The sequence below is a fragment of the Gymnoscopelus microlampas genome (genome assembly GCF_963454915.1).
Source record: "Gymnoscopelus microlampas genome assembly, chromosome: 13".
Classification (NCBI taxonomy): Eukaryota; Metazoa; Chordata; class Actinopteri; order Myctophiformes; family Myctophidae; genus Gymnoscopelus; species Gymnoscopelus microlampas.
Genome location: NC_139950.1, coordinates 17,629,420 through 17,645,469, shown reverse-complemented (window position 1 = coordinate 17,645,469; position 16,050 = coordinate 17,629,420). Strand labels below are relative to the sequence as shown.

At 39.8% G+C, this 16,050-nt stretch overlaps 1 protein-coding gene across 3 annotated transcripts in view; it reads left to right on the top strand.

Moving 5' to 3' along the window:
• Positions 1 to 16,050, top strand: part of adgrb3 (adhesion G protein-coupled receptor B3) — a gene marked incomplete at its 5' end in the record, with an annotated part of 241,850 nt that overhangs the window by 202,180 nt on the left and 23,620 nt on the right. For all 3 annotated transcript variants that reach the window (XM_084076725.1, XM_084076727.1, XM_084076726.1), the window contains one exon: positions 12,937 to 13,087. In XM_084076725.1, the coding sequence (XP_083932851.1) occupies positions 12,937 to 13,087 (151 nt within the window). The remainder of the gene's footprint in view (positions 1 to 12,936; positions 13,088 to 16,050) is intronic.

Below are 16,050 nucleotides of genomic sequence, written 5' to 3'. Positions count from 1 at the left end.
TCAAAAATAGCAGATATACCAGCTCTCTGTGCCACGAGCTTGTAGATCAGCAATTTTTTTTTTAAATCTTGAAAATGTGTGCAAATCTTTGAATTCATGTGTTTCTTAAAGCCAACTTTTTTAACTCAAATCTTTGCTTCTGGGGATTCTACAATCCTAACAGTTTTTGGGAAAAAAAAACATATGTTGCTATAATATCAGTGGTTCTCAAACTTTTTCATGTCAAGGACCACCACCCAAAATGATGTGTATTTGGCCGCGGACCCCCATCTCAAAATATCGTGTTCCAGGGACCCCTGTAAAATGTATATATTCAAAGATTTGCACACATTTTCACGATTTCTCTTTTCAAAAATAGCAGATATACAAGCTCCGAGTGCCGCACTATGAGCTTGTATATCTGCTATTTTTGAATAGCCCAAAAGGAATCGTAAAACGACACGTGACACGCGTTCCCGGATATCGAATGGGTTGACGTGGTCAAGTAACAGCTAATAGCTCCAGTGCCTACACACCTGGGCCTATAGCGAGCCAAACGTGGTCAAATTCTCAAGCCTCCAACAACGCCACAGACAGACCGACAGTGTTGCAACATACTCCAACGCAGCACCTCTTGCCTTACACCTTCATGCCTGTCGACGTCACCTCTGCAGTAGTGTTTTAATGTGGTCCCTTTCCTTGGGTCCTCTGTTTCCATGGATACTGACACAGTGAGCTCAACATCTCCCGGCATTTGCCTTTCTAAAGGGCAGCGTGTGCTCTGGGTTTCAACCTTCGGCGCTGTCGTCAGGCAAGAAACCTTATATCTCCGTATTTCTCTCTCTCTTTTTTTTTGTTATTTTTGTCAATTTTTTTTATCCCACGATTTTGGTAACCCATTTTTTTCACCCAGTGCCAATTGCCTATGTAATCCTGGGCGCTACACTCCCTCTGCCAGCTTAGGGAGAGCCTAGAGCCGAGCTCATGCCTCCTTCAATGCATGTATATCTCCGTATTTCAACTTTTTATATTTTTTTCTGGGGGGGGGGATTAATGTTGTACTTCGTCGTACGGTATTGAGCCAATGAAGAGTATTAGCAAGAGTTTGTGACTAAATAATAACTACCTTGGATCCATTGGAACACGGGTTCTTTTTTTTTGTACATTCCCTGAAAAAACAGCAGTTTTAGACACCCAAGGTTTCAACTCGACAGCAGCACCTCGCTTTGTTGTACGATTACCTGCCGCCGTCCAGTTGTTCTCACAACGTCCTTCCGTGTCGCTTTTGGTTTCACGCGTTTCAAAGGCATAGCCTATATACGACCTCATGTTATCATTGGTCCATCTCACATTAGAAGTGTGCCAACAAAACAAAGGCATGTGCTTTGTCAGTGATCTGTGAAGGCAAACACTACACTCTATTTTCACCATCTTAGGCTTGATTTATAATTAGTTGCACGACATGTTTCCTGCCAAAAATAGCAGATCTACAAGCCCCACAATGTGTCGCGCTGCATCATGTTGTGAGCTTGTAGATCGGCTATTTTTGGCAAGCGACACCAACCAACCCAATTATTTCAAGTACAAAAACAACCACATCATATTTGTATTGTTGCTGTAAATCAAGCGCATGATGCTGGATCTGAGTGGTACTTTTAGCCAAAAATAAGCTTACAATTTTGGCTTTTAGCAGACGCTCTCATCCAGAGAGATTTACACGTGCGAGATCAGAGTCAGCAAGCATGAACCCTAGTAGTCAACAAACAAATACTGTAGGAAATAGTCACACAAAGTAGAGAGCAAAGAGACCAATGTAGGATACCAAAGAAACTATGATACCAGTGTACTAGAAACGTCTGTCAAAGAACATCCACTCTGGCAAGTCACGCCAGAATGTGTCAAATTTCTGTATACCACAAAATGTTTAATTGACTTGGCATGCGATCTGTTCAATAAGGTTGATATGCAACACAGAGGCAAGCTGACACCGTGTCTGACGCGGGTGCACAGCAGGGGATTTGAGATGCATTTACTTAACCTATTAAGACCTGAGGTACCGATTCTACAAATGTCTTCTAAAACAGTTTTCTGAAAGATTATTGTTGCTATATCGGTGTGGTGCTCAAACCTTTTCATGTCAAGGACCCCCAACATGATATTTGGCCCCATCTCAAAATAATAATATAATAATATATATAATATAAAGTGGTTACACAGATGCGTTCCCCGGTTTGAGCGGGTTAAGAGAGGGTAAAAGCACTATTTACATGACGCCGAAGAAAATCGCCATGAAATTCCACTTGGCTTAGCGAAACCCAATGCGAGTGACATTCTGTAAACAGCAGCTTGCCCGCTAATGTGCGTCTCACTCCTCCACATGTTCCACGATGTCTGCTCAGCAACATTTGCATCTTTAATTATCACACAGGCCAGGTGGCGGCGAATGTCTTGGAAGGTTCATGCGCTTATAAGCATTTCCCTCAACTCTAAACTGCTAGCAAGCATTTCGCTCGTCATTAGCATAAGCTTAAAGACAACTATAAAGTCTGCGCGCTAGCTTATGTGTTCCGCACTGTTTATTGCGAGTTCAACGTTTGGATAACGGCTGTATATCCCAGACGTGGCTGAATCGTTGAACTCGTAATAAATTAGTGGGAGTATATTAGGAAGTGTGTGGACTTTGCTTTCTTGTTGATATTCTGTTTGTCCTGCACCTGGATACCCAAGTGCATGTGCATGCGCTACGTTTGTTAATGAACAACAACTCTTCGAGGGGTCACATACAGTAGAAGTTGGATAATGAATTATAGTTCACCATTAAAGCATTTTCGTCAACTCTAAACTGCTAGCAGCATTCGCAGCATTAAACATAAACTTAAAGAAAACAATAAAGTTTGCACACCGCTAATATGTTACCACTGTTTATTGCAAGTTCAACATTTCGTTGAACTCGCAACAAACAGTGGGAGCATATTAGCACTGCGCTTACATTATTGTCTTCTTTATGTTGATCATACGTTTGTCTTGCACCTGGATACTACGGTACATGTGCAGGCACTACTGTACGTTTGTTAATTAACAAAACGTACTCTCTAACCTGTCACGTTGAAGTTGATTAATGGTGAATTACAGTTTTCAGTTAAGGACGATTCTGCAACTAGGGGCGGTTTTGTGTCCTGAGGCTGTAATTTATTTTACGTCCGTGTAAATTCTTTACTTATTATGAAATATCTCACTATGAACAACTGAAAACGACTCAAACTCCTCTGAAGCACGACACAAAGTCAGTCACACAATTTACTTTTGGTTCAGAGGTGTTTCATTGATTTCTCCATTTTGCCCCTGTCCCTCATCTAGACTTTCAAACTTCTACTTGCAATAATTCCAAAGTATTTCATGTGTTCTACTGTATCAAACACATGCATTATTCTACCTAAACCTTTGAATTGTATTTCTCATTTATATTGTTTTGTTAGTCACACAATATACTGTATATACAGTCTGTCCCCAAACAGGGATGTCATGTTAAAAAACGAGAAGATGGCCTAGTTCAAATGTTGGTGTCAAGGAGCATAGTGAAATGTATTGGTTGCAAGATGAATATATATTTTTTTATCGTCAATCATATGGAAATGTGCTGTAGTTTCACAACATTGTTGAAAAACTAATATTTTAGCTATATTTCATTCAAGTAACATAACCAATATACCAAGTCTGAGACTACGTGCTTGAACAACCTGCTATTTTTAGCCCAAAAACTTAAAAGATGTCATGTCCATCACAAGGACTGTCTGTGCGATGCACGATTCCATTGGAAATCTGCCATCATTTCTGTCACTTCCTCCACATAAATTGTCTTTTCTAGTTTAACAAAAAAAAAAACGTGACAAATTGCTTCATGCCAGCCATGATAAAGAGTACATTATATCCTTTCTGTGTGCCCGGCTGGAAGAAAGAAAACTATTATCTGACCTACTGTACGAACACGATCAGTTATTGTTTGATAACAAAATTAATTAAGTGATGAAAGTGAAAAGAAAGCGCTGCTTAACTTTAGTCCAATGGCGATGCTCCCACCAAATGTGTTGAACAGCTCCATGGTTCACAGCTTAAGCATGATGTTACTGTACATCTTTATGTCTGTTCTCTCAAAAGTACAGACCAATCAAAGCTTACACCTCTCCATGCGTGACGTCTCGAAACATAAACACTGCTGGTCATAAACAAACGCAGTATTAACAGTCTGCATAACCATAACAATGTCTATAGGAGGCAGAGCCATTTACAAATGGGTCTGTCTGTATGTTTTGTCTGTTTGCCCGCTGGCAAATCTCGCAAACCGCTGGACCATGTAACTTTATAATTTTGTGGGACATAATATGCTCTATAATTGTTAAAAAGTTACATAGTGCTGCTTTAAACATTTTTGAATGGATGTGAATGGGTTCAAATCGGGCTGACCTTGCATGAATCTGGAGTCGAGTCATACACCATCATCATCATCAGCTAACTGACTTCACACACTGGTCACATGAAGTGCGAGATCCACATGGACGCCACGACGTTTATTAGACAGAGTCTTGTTCATCTGTGCATGTAGTATCTTGGTTATACCAACATTGTTCTTGTGAAACAATTTGTACTTAAAGGTGAAGTGTTTGTGACTGAACCAAAACTAGATAGTCAGTGAAAACGTTTGCACTGATGTCTTTTCATTTCATTTAAAAGTAGAGGATCAGAGCTACACAATGAGTTATCACTTGCTTACCCAACAGTTTTGGAACTATAGCTTATTGAAGTAAGTTGTTTCTGAAAACACAGGTGAGAAAAGGTTTAAAAGTTTTGATATAGCTTATTACAGTATGTTTTTTGAAAAGTTTGGACGTTGATTTTTACACTCTCTCCACTCAAAATATATCATTGGAAAAATGTGATTTAAATTTAATTACGTTTGTACTACCTTTATACCACGAATAAAGGTGGATTTGTTCCAACATTTGATTTGAATCATATTAAAACATAAAACTTCAAATGTGAGCTCTGATTTGGGGGCCAATTTAAACTTTTCATTTAAAAAGTCTTGTTCTGTAGAACAAGAATTGCAATTAAATATAACACAAGGTGCTTTGGTGATCAACACTCATATCTATTTAAGACCCATATCCCAGAACTCATTGCATTTGGAGCTAGAGGTGAGAAAATGTTCCCTTTTGTACTGGAGGCAGGCAATTATGGTCTGAGTAGTCGGTCGCAAGAGTAACTGAAGAAACACATATAGATTTCAGTCCTGACTTCTATACTTCTAAATCTGTGTTTACCACATTTTTGACCAAAATCTGATTAGAAGTTGTTCATCTACTTGCTGTGCTGGGTCAAATTTTGTCACTGTCGGGCAGAAACACAAGGGCAGAAAAAAAAGTTTAAATATGGACATGTGGTCCATATTTAAACTTTTTTTTTTAATTGTCACTTAATGCCCTACTGTACTTCGTTGTACAAGAGGGCCAAGCTAAAGTAGTGAAACTAGCCGATCTACAAGCTCTGAAAAATTCCCTTTCCAATACCTGAAAAGTAACGGTTTTGGACGTTTAAGGCTTCCACCTGACAGCGACGATTTATAAACATGGAGAATTGTGTTTTGCACACAGGAGACAGACCATCACCACACTAGAGCCAACACGATAACAAGCAGCAGGTGTGTCAGTGCGGGCACCATCACCATTTGTCCTGCCACAGTGACGCTTTGCCACTACGTGTGCAGCTTAGAGACAAGATCGGATGCTGTTATTAGACTGTTATTTTACAAATGTCTCCTAAATCCCAACATTATTCTGAAAAACGTATGTTTCTATATCAGTGGTTCTGGATCTTTTTCATGTCAAGGACCCCCAAAATGTATTTGGCCGACGACCCCCATCTCAAAATATATTGTCCCAGGGACCCCCAGAAGCAAAGACTTGAGTTAAAAATGTTTCACGATTTTTCAAAAATAGCAGATATACAAGCTCGTAGCGCGGCACTCTGTGACGCGTTATGAGCTTGTATATCTGCTATTTTTTGAAATATCCAAACTGTAAAATAATGCTTTTTAGCTCAAATAAAAAAATGACACAGATGCGTTCCAGGTCATTATGGGTTAAACAGTGACGGGTTGAATTAAGTCAACATCAAGTAGGACTCAATAGTCATGTTAAGTTGATCAGGCATATTGCATATCGTTTCATCAGCACTTATACATGCTTTGGATAGTTCTTTCCCCTGTAAACACAGCAACATATAGATGTGGGTAGTTTTATAAACGTGTAGCGAGACAGCTGATAGATTCCCATGAGGAGGAAATAGAAAGGTAATTAAATGTGTAAACATGAGCCAACGGGTCTAGCTCATACACAACATCATTTACATCATGCACTTGGAGGCGTGGAGGTTTTGACTCAAATGGAAAGGTGTTAAACGTGTAATTAGACATATTCTTTCAGGACATTTGGAACTAACCGTAATGGTTAGAAAGCCAAGAACCTATTATATTTTGGTTGCAGGTCACATAATGTTAAATTTATACTGTGTGAAAAGTGGTAACACAGGTAGCTGTGGTGCTCTGGTGGTACCAGGGGGAGTAATCAACTGCCACTGTCAATGTACCACGACGGAAAGTAACTACAGATGTGCCACTTCAAAACTTCACATGTCCTGCCATCGCCAAGACAGTAAATTTTCAGGGGATTCCCAGGGCAATAAGAGGGACAAAGAAGGGCATTTAAAATGCTGAATTATTTTGATGATCACTGCTTTTATGATGCTAATTAATTTGAGCAACTGGTCAAATCACCTTTCGCCTCATAATGAGTCTGACACCTTGTTCAACACACATTCTTTTGTTCTCATGTATATGGCTGTCTGTTGAAGGGAAAAACGGGGGTGTGTAGTGACAACTTCTTTTCAGGGGCAAAACAGTGCATTTTAAGGGCAGAAAAGGGAGGGAAAAAATGCATTTTCAGGGCACTATCAGGGAAAGAACAGTAACGTGTGAAGTTTTGAAGTGGCACATCTGTAAGTACATTTACTGTACTGTACTTAAGTACACATTTGAGGGATTTTTACTTTTTCTGCAGTATTTACATTTTTCTATACTTTTACTTCTACTCCACTACATCTCAGAGGCAAATATTGTACTTTTACTCCACTACAATTATTTGACAACTTTAGTTACTAGTTACGATTTTGATTGTTATTACAAAACAAAACATACCTACATTACCTACTTCAGCCCGATATACATTTCGGCCTATTTGAAAATAGCCGATCTACAAGCTCACAATGCGTCGCATCACGACGCATTGTGAGCTTGTAGATCGGCTATTTTCAAAAGATTTTATTGTATTTTCTTTACATTTGAAAACTTGTGAAATGTAACATTCCGCATAATGAGTACTTTAAGTACATTTTGTTACCAAATACTTTTGTACTTTTACTCAAGTCAATTTTGAATTCCGGACTTTTACTTGTAACTAGAGTATTTCTACATTGCAGTATTGATACTTTTACTTAAGTAAAAAAATGTGATTACTTTTTTCCACCACTGCTCACAACACGTCTCCTGTAAATCAGGCTTATACGGTTGCTGGTTGCGTGTAAAGCGATGCCACTCCTTGCATAGAACGGTGATGATGAGGCAGGCTACACAACACCAACGTGTATGCTCCCAGAAAAGAATCAACACGTCATATCAATTCAACCATGTCAGCAGCACTACCTCACATTACCCAATAGAATCAAGTGTCCCTCCGAGACATTGTAAATGTGATATACTGTAATTATGATAAACGATAGCCCTAGTCACTACTCGGGCTCTCATGGTACAACACTGCACTGTATGGTTTTACACTCAACGCAACTAAATACTAATGTTTTGGTTGTTGTGGTTTTTGGTTCCTCTTGTGTATCATATCATATTCTCCGTGCTTGTAGCAGTGATGCATAATTATGTAGTTATGCATATATGCGCCGCATGCATTATGACATTTGCTAACTGAATCCATGTAGGCATAATTAATACCCTCGCTGTAGGTAAACACCATTCCATGTCTTTTTCGGGGAGGTACTGTGGGATTCTTCGTTTTCCCATGAACCCCTGCTGCTAACATTACAGAAGTGTACAGGGTTTTGTGTGTTTTTCTCCATGGGGTTGCATGCTAGCAGTGTTTGTTCTTTATATGTGAGATCTCACACAGTATGTTGTGGAACACTATGGAATGACAATCAGAATCAACTTTTCTGTCACATCACAGGTTTACAGGAGCAAATAAGTGGGTGAAATATAATGTGTAGTTTTCAGGAAAGGCCCCTTCCTCGGGCGAGGCAGCAAGTAGAAACACAGGCAATTAACAGGTCTTGTGTAAAGTGGTTCACAACCTCGGCCTGTTGGCCTGAAAGTCTAATATCTCCCCCGAGCGATAGGGATATCCCTTTGGTTTAGTGGTTAAGATGTTGGCTTTCCACGCGGTAGACCCGGGTTCGAATCCCGGGCGTTACACATGTACGTAGCATAGAAAAGTAGCAGGTATGTACAAAAGCATATGGTTAAAAAAAGAAGCAACGCATCGGTAGGTCCACATAGGAAGGTAGTATGCATACATTAACCCTTTGAGACCTGAAGCCGATTCTACATGTCTCCTACATCTCAACAGTATTCTGAAAAAAGTATATTTCTATTATCAGTGGTTCTCAATCTTTTTCATGTTAAGGACCCCCAAAATGATGTGCATTTGGCCGCGGACCCCCATCAAAATATGTTGTTCCAGGGACCCCCAGAAGCAAAGATTTGAGTTAAAAATGTTCGCTTTAGAAATATATAAATTCAAACATTTGTACACATTTTCACAAATTTTCAAAAATAGCAGATCTACAAGCTCATAGCGCGGCACCGAGTGCCGCGCTACGAGCTTGTAGATCTGCTATTTTTGAATAGCCCAAAGTGTAAAATAATGCTTTTTTAGCTCAAATCTAAAAATGGGTTAATGGTAAAATCCACATGGTGAATCGACATAGGAAAGTAGTCCGCAAACAGAACAAATCCACATATACGTACGAAGGTAATCCAACATAAGGAAAAACACGAGCCGAATACATGAGAGGCTACAGTACACTCCATTGTTACCTCTTTGTGCAGATTACCAGAGCTTCACACTGCAAATCATCAGAGGCCCTCGAACTCATACAGCTTAATCTCTTCTTACAAATGTCAGCGCGCACTGACGCGACTCTTAAGGATACTTCTTTTTTTCAATTTACAAATCCTCTTTTTAAACACTTACTCCCGGAGATGCTTTTCTGCGGGGAAAAGCAACAGACAAGCAACCGAAGCAGGCGAGACTGTTCTCCACTGTCAATTAACACATTGACTGCCTGAATTATTTTCACTGCCTATTGTTATTCATGCCAGAGATTTTTCAATGGAAAAAAAAAAAGTACTCAGGAGCCGAGATACAAAATTTTAAAGTTTTAAGTTAACAAGGAAGTGAATGAGAGTAAAGATCTTCGAAAATTCATATCTCCTTGGTCTTTGGGTCAAATTTAAAAAAAAAAAAGTAAAAAAAAAAAAAAAAAAAATTTGAATTTTTTTGAAAAATTATTTTTTTACTAAAAACGAGTTAACTCGTTTTTAGCAGATCTTGGCACTCAAGTGATGAAAAGCTAAAAACGAGTTAATTCGTTTTAGGCATTCAATGTGTTAAAGAGGCACTCTCCCCTCCCTGCCTCTAAAGCTGTGTTTCACACGCCCAAATCTGATTGTTGGCCTGTCCAGACTGGAATCTGATTGGCAGTGGTGTAAAGTAACTCAGTACATTTACTCAAGTACTGTACTTAAGTACAATTTTTAGGTACGTTTACTTCTACTCCACTACATCTCAGAGGCAAATATTGTGTTTTTACTACGCTACAATTATTTGAAAACTTGAGTGGTCAAAACTTCCTTAATACCTATCCTCGCTTTTGAAACCAAAGGTTACTGGACATTCAACACGTTCACAAACGCACATTAGATATACCAGTCCACGTAGCAGTGAAAAAGGAAAAACTGCTTTCATGTGTTATGCTCCACACAAATGGAACAAACTCCAGGACTCTCTAAAACTGGTGTGTTTGGTCTCAATAGACACATTTAGGGTGCTTATTGAGGACACACTACATAGTGACTGCACCTGTTTCATGTAACACTATGTTTATTTGCATCTGTGACATTGTAATGTGATTCAAATGTTTGTTATTATCTTTCTTTATGTATGTATTTTATGAGGTTATCAGGGCGTCCTTGAAAAAGAGAGCTTGCTCTCAATGGGCTTCCCTGAATAGATAAAGGAAACAGAAATAAAAGAAAGAGTTGCTAGTTACTTTGTAGATTTTGATTATTATTACAAAACATACATTAACCACTTCAGCCCCATCTACATTTTGGCCATTTGAAAATAGCCGATCTACAAGCTCAAATGCGTCGCGATGCGACACATTGTGAGCTTGTAGATCGGCTATCGGTTAGCTTGTAGTTTTATTGACACTTTTACCTAAGTACTTGTGGTTCAAATCAGAATTCTAAATGTGCGACTCATTCTGTGGACAGACACTGAGGTATGACGGCTTCTCAATGTGACCCGTTGAGCATATAGATCTGCTATTTTTTGGGCACTGTCTGGCTACACAAATCCAACCTGATCGCGTGCAAATAACAGCGTGGACAGTCAGTCCTAAAGATCAGATTAAGAGAAAACATCAGATATCGCCTGCAGTCTGGATCAAGGCCTAATTTGTGCCTTCTAGATCAGTGGAGCTTGCATGCGTTGTGGCTGTGTAGCCCAGCGTCGCTGTGTAAACCAGGTGACCTTGACTTACATGCCTCCAGGTAGACTATCCCTAGCATACTAATGAGGTCTAGTGCAGAGGAATGCAACGCCGCGTGTCTGTTTATGTCAGCTTAGCCCGGCTGTGCGATCATTAGTATTATTTGCTACCGCTGCTGCCTCTGCATACATAGCCTTATGGTTTCAATCGGACCCTCGTTTTTGCATCAAACTGCTGCCACAGTATTAGAGAAGTTATTCATATAATAATCAATGCAAGGTTGAAGACAAAACAATGTAAGCTTAAGATTTAACCCATTAAGACCTGGGACGTATCTGTGTCACTTTTTGATTTGAGCTAAAAAAAAAAGCATTATTTTACACTTTGGCTATTCAAAAATAGCAGATCTACAAGCTCATAGCGCGGCACCGAGTGCCCCGCTATGAGCTTGTAGATCTGCTATTTTTTTTTAATCGATAAAATGTGTGCAAATTAATATTTTTATATCCTTTTAAAGCAAATATTTACTCAAATATTTGCTTCTGGTCCCTGGAACAACATATTTTGAGATGGGGGTCGGCGGTCAAATACATTATCATTTTGGGGGTCCCTCACATGAAAAGGTTAAAGAACCACTGATATAGAAACATACATTTTTCAGAAAACTGTTAGGATTTAGAAGACGATTCAAAATTGCACATTGTGCGTGCGCACACACATACACACACACAGTATTTGCAAAGGGCCTCTCATTAAGCAAGATATCAGTGGACTGTGTGTGTGTGTGTGTGTGTGTGTGTGTGTGTGTGTGTGTGTGTGTGTGTGTGTGTGTGTGTGTGTGTGTGTGTGTGTTTAATTACTCAGCCTACGCAGTAAAATCCTGAGTGTCAATTTGACTCTGAGAGCGTTCAAACGGAATGAAAATGGGCCCGTAGGGAGCATTTTGTTCACTCTCAGTTGAATTAACACTCAGGATTTGACTGTGTGATGTGCCATAATGACACAGATGTACACTCTCAGAATCTATGCGTTGATAGACTACCTGCGTTTCCATTTTCCTATTGATCTATTAGATCCGGGAACCCCCAGGGGTCCTGGAGGGAGTGCAAAACGATAAATAATATATTTTCCCCATTAGCTCACTGGCTAGAAGAGAGAATGTATAACGATGACTATTCAAAGCACAGGTTTATCTTTGTCCACTGTCATCTTCCCACCTACAGTATACTATTGACACATGTAGAATTATTTTCTTATATTCTTTTTTAAGGTTTTGTTTTTGTCTGTGTGTGCTTTTATGCCTTAAATGAATAGTACAGGGGAGAGAGACAAGAAACGAGTAGAGTGTTAGGGAGTGACATGCAGCAGATAGTCCACCTGGCCTGAGAGTCAAACCGGGGACTCTGTACTTGGCTATCGGGTGCCACAGTTGTAGAATTCTGTACTAAATCCAATCTAACACACACAAAAAAGATCTTCTATATATATTAGAAATATATATTTGGAGGGGGGGTCTAAGAACTGCTGATATACAGTTACAGTGTGTTCCATTGCAGAAAGCCAGTGATTCTCAATCTTTTGAATTTCACAGGCCCTCAGTTTGATTTAGGCCACGGACCCCCATTTGACACAGTTTTATTTTATCTCTCTGATACCTCATTCTACACTGTGAAATCCTTTGTGTTATGTAACTATGAAAGTGTACAAATTGAACCATTTTGTGCACTCTCAGAGTTACAGACCTGTAAGTGTCTTTTAGGACCATTTAAGTCATTGGTTCTCAAAGTGGGTCCGGGGACCTCCAGGGTTCCTGGGGGGGGGGGTTCCAGGGGGTCCCCAGCAAAAGTAGTAGTAACATAGCGTCACAATCATTTAACCACTTCACAAAACATTGAAAATGTTTGGAACATTTTTAATAATTCTGATTCTTTTTTACTCAAATCTTCTCTTCTGGGGTGTCCCTGGCACAAAACATTTTCAGATGGGGGTCTGCGGGGCAAATACATATAATTTTAGGGGTCCTTGACATGAAAAAGTTCAACTGCTTTTAAGTGGTCCTCGGACCAGCCATTGAGAGGCATCGCAGTAATAGCTCTTCCTGTGTGTGTTTTGTATCAACAGCATGTCTGCACCCTGACCACAGCCTTCCTCCACTTCTTCTTCCTGGCATCGTTCTGCTGGGTTCTCACCGAGGCCTGGCAGTCCTACATGGCCGTCACGGGGAAGGTTCGGACCAGGCTGATCCGCAAACGCTTTCTCTGTCTCGGATGGGGTAAGCTATAAATGACTTTCACACATTTTCAATCTAAATCGCATTGTTCCGATTAGGGCTGTCAAGATTATGAAATGTTACATGACGATTAATTGCGATTAATGATTTAATTGTGCTAATAACTAATAACTTTATACTTGTGTAAATAGCTATGAAAATATATGAACATTTTTCAACATGGAAACGATGATGACGATTATGCAAAATAATCGCCATCATCTCAAATAATTGCGATTACGCGATTATGTAAAAATTGTGACAGGCCTGGTTCTGATGTGAGATCAATAATATAGTGGGCAAAAAATAGTCTTCTGTGTATTCCCCCAACGTTGCAAAATGATTATCGTTTTGCGTCATCAGGCGGAATGTACACAGAAAACATGGGGTATTTCTTTTGCCACACTACGTTATATATCTGAAGGATGGGATTTCCCTTCACCCGCTTAAACCCTATGTCCTTTACTTTGTTGAGCGGTGTACCCCAGGGGTCCATACACGCTCCCCTCCTTTATTCCCTCTACAGCAAATCTCTTTGCCGAAAATAGACGATAGACAAGCTCGACGCGTCACGTTGCGATACGTTGTGAGCTTGTATATCGCATATTTCCGTGTTTCCATGTTTTCACATGCCCAGAATTGGGATGATATGGTTCATGTGGTTAAAATCACCTTTAATTTCACTTCACCTCTTCCTCTTTTGGGTTTTGGCTTAATTTATGTCTCTTACTCTCTTCTCATCCTCATTTTTCGTTTTCACTTTTTGTGTCACGATCGTGTATTCTTCCGGACGAGGTTCTTTGTTGTGTAATGTTTATGTATTTTACCTTCAAACTCTCCGAGGGGTATAGGGAATGGCCTTGTCTTCTCCTAGCAGTTTGCAATGACCTTATGTCTGACAAATAGGTTGTAAGCCACCCGTTTGGATCGCAGCAGAACCTCATTCATCTAAAACCCTTGGGAACAGAGGTTGTTCAGGAAAAAATTCAATGTTTCCGGCACCAAATTAACCATTTAAGACCTGAAGTCGATTCTACATGTCTCCTAAATCCCAACAGTTTTCTGAAAAACGTAAGTTTCTATATCAGTGGTTGTCAAACTTTCATGTCAAGGACCCCCAAAATTATATGTATTTGGCCGCGGACCACCATCAAAATATTTTAAAGTGTAAAATAATGCTTTTTAGCTCAAATCTAAAAATGACACAGTTCCAGGTCTTAATGGGTTAAGACAAGTTTACCGAAACATGTACACATTTAAGCGTATAGTACGAGTTTAATTTGCAATGCTTGCAGACTCTAAGTTTACATCTATCATGGAAGGAACACGCATAACTAACCATGTAACATAATCTATACTGTGGCTAGGTGTATTGATGCATCTCTCATTTGTAAACACAAGTTGGTTTGGAAGCCTCGGGCTGAAATAAACAAGGTTGGCAGTGGTGAGACTGCATGATGTTGTTAGATAAAAAAAAAGGCTGCATTGACAGAGGAGTAACAGAGGGTTAACACCCCCGACAGGGTTCGCGGACGATCACTGTATCGTATATCCATGCAAAGATAGGTGTTGCTCCTCTCATGATACGTGTTGAACCTCACATGGTCGTACAGTACATGCATGTAAATAGGTACCCACACACACACATACATACACTGCGCAGTGCGCACATACACATAATATTTATAAGTAGAACCCAGGTTCTTGAAGAAGTACTCGCAATACTAGAATGTAGAAATACAGCAACATGTCAAATAATTGTAGTGGAGTAAAAAGTACAATATTTGCCTGCGAGATGTAGTGGGGTAGAAGTTTAAAGTATCGAAAAATGGAATTACTCAAGTAAAGTAAATGTACCTCGAAGTACAGTACTTGAGTAATTGCTGGTATTCGGTTGGCGAAAGGGCCATTCTGTGTGGAGTTTGCATGTTCTCCCCGTGTCCCCTAGGGTAGGTATCCTCACCAAAAAAATGCAGTAATCCTGGTCTCTATACTGCCTCCCCCTGGTCAGCCGGGGCGCCTGATGGAGGAGAAAGGAACTGGTTGGAATAACGTGTTCCTTCCACGCGCTACGTCCTACCGGGGAAATTCCCCCCCTGTCAGGTGATAAGAAGCGGTCTGCTAACTCCTCATGCGTTGAAGGAAGCATGAGCTGAGTACAGGGCTCTCCCCAGGCTGGCAGAGTGAGAGTAGAGCCCAGGATTACATGCTTAGGCAATTGGCACTGGGTGAAAAATAGGAGTTACAAAATCGTGGGATAAAAATGTATAAGAAAAAAAACTATTGCTGGTATTCTTGATTAGTTCTTTGTTGTTGGTATTGACCAAAGTATATCACACTTGTGTACTCGTATATCTTGAATCTTGAACATACAGGTTAAGACCAAAAGGGCACTTTTTATATGGGATAGGCCTAGTTTGGTCCTATTGTTTCCTTTGATGGAATCCAGATGGGATTCTTCTTCAGAGGACTCTTACTTAAAGGCTTCAGAAATGGCTTATTAAAAGGAAAAAGGGGAGAGAAATCAATTTCATTATGACAGCCCACACTCACTCTTCTTGTTACCTAGCAACAAACAAGGCTCTCTTAGTTATTGCAGTGCCACTACTTGCTGGAAAATGTATATATAATGTATTAAATAGATCATGTAATGTACAGTAACAATCAATACAATGTTTGGGTTGTCTAAATGGATGCAATTACTTAACCACGCAGCTGCAAACATCAAAGCAAACCTTAACTACTTGGAATCTATATACTGTATTATCTTGTTAAGATGAATAGCGAAATTGGCAGATACCGCAAGCTCACACTATGAGCTATTTTCACTATTATTGCCTATAATGGCCATGTCCAAAATAGGGACGCCAGGTGGAAAGTGCCTCTACTCTATTAAAGCCTGTGTTGTAGAATGTATTTTACACAGTAATGACACCATTTCTGTTCAAATAGAAGAAACCCTTTCA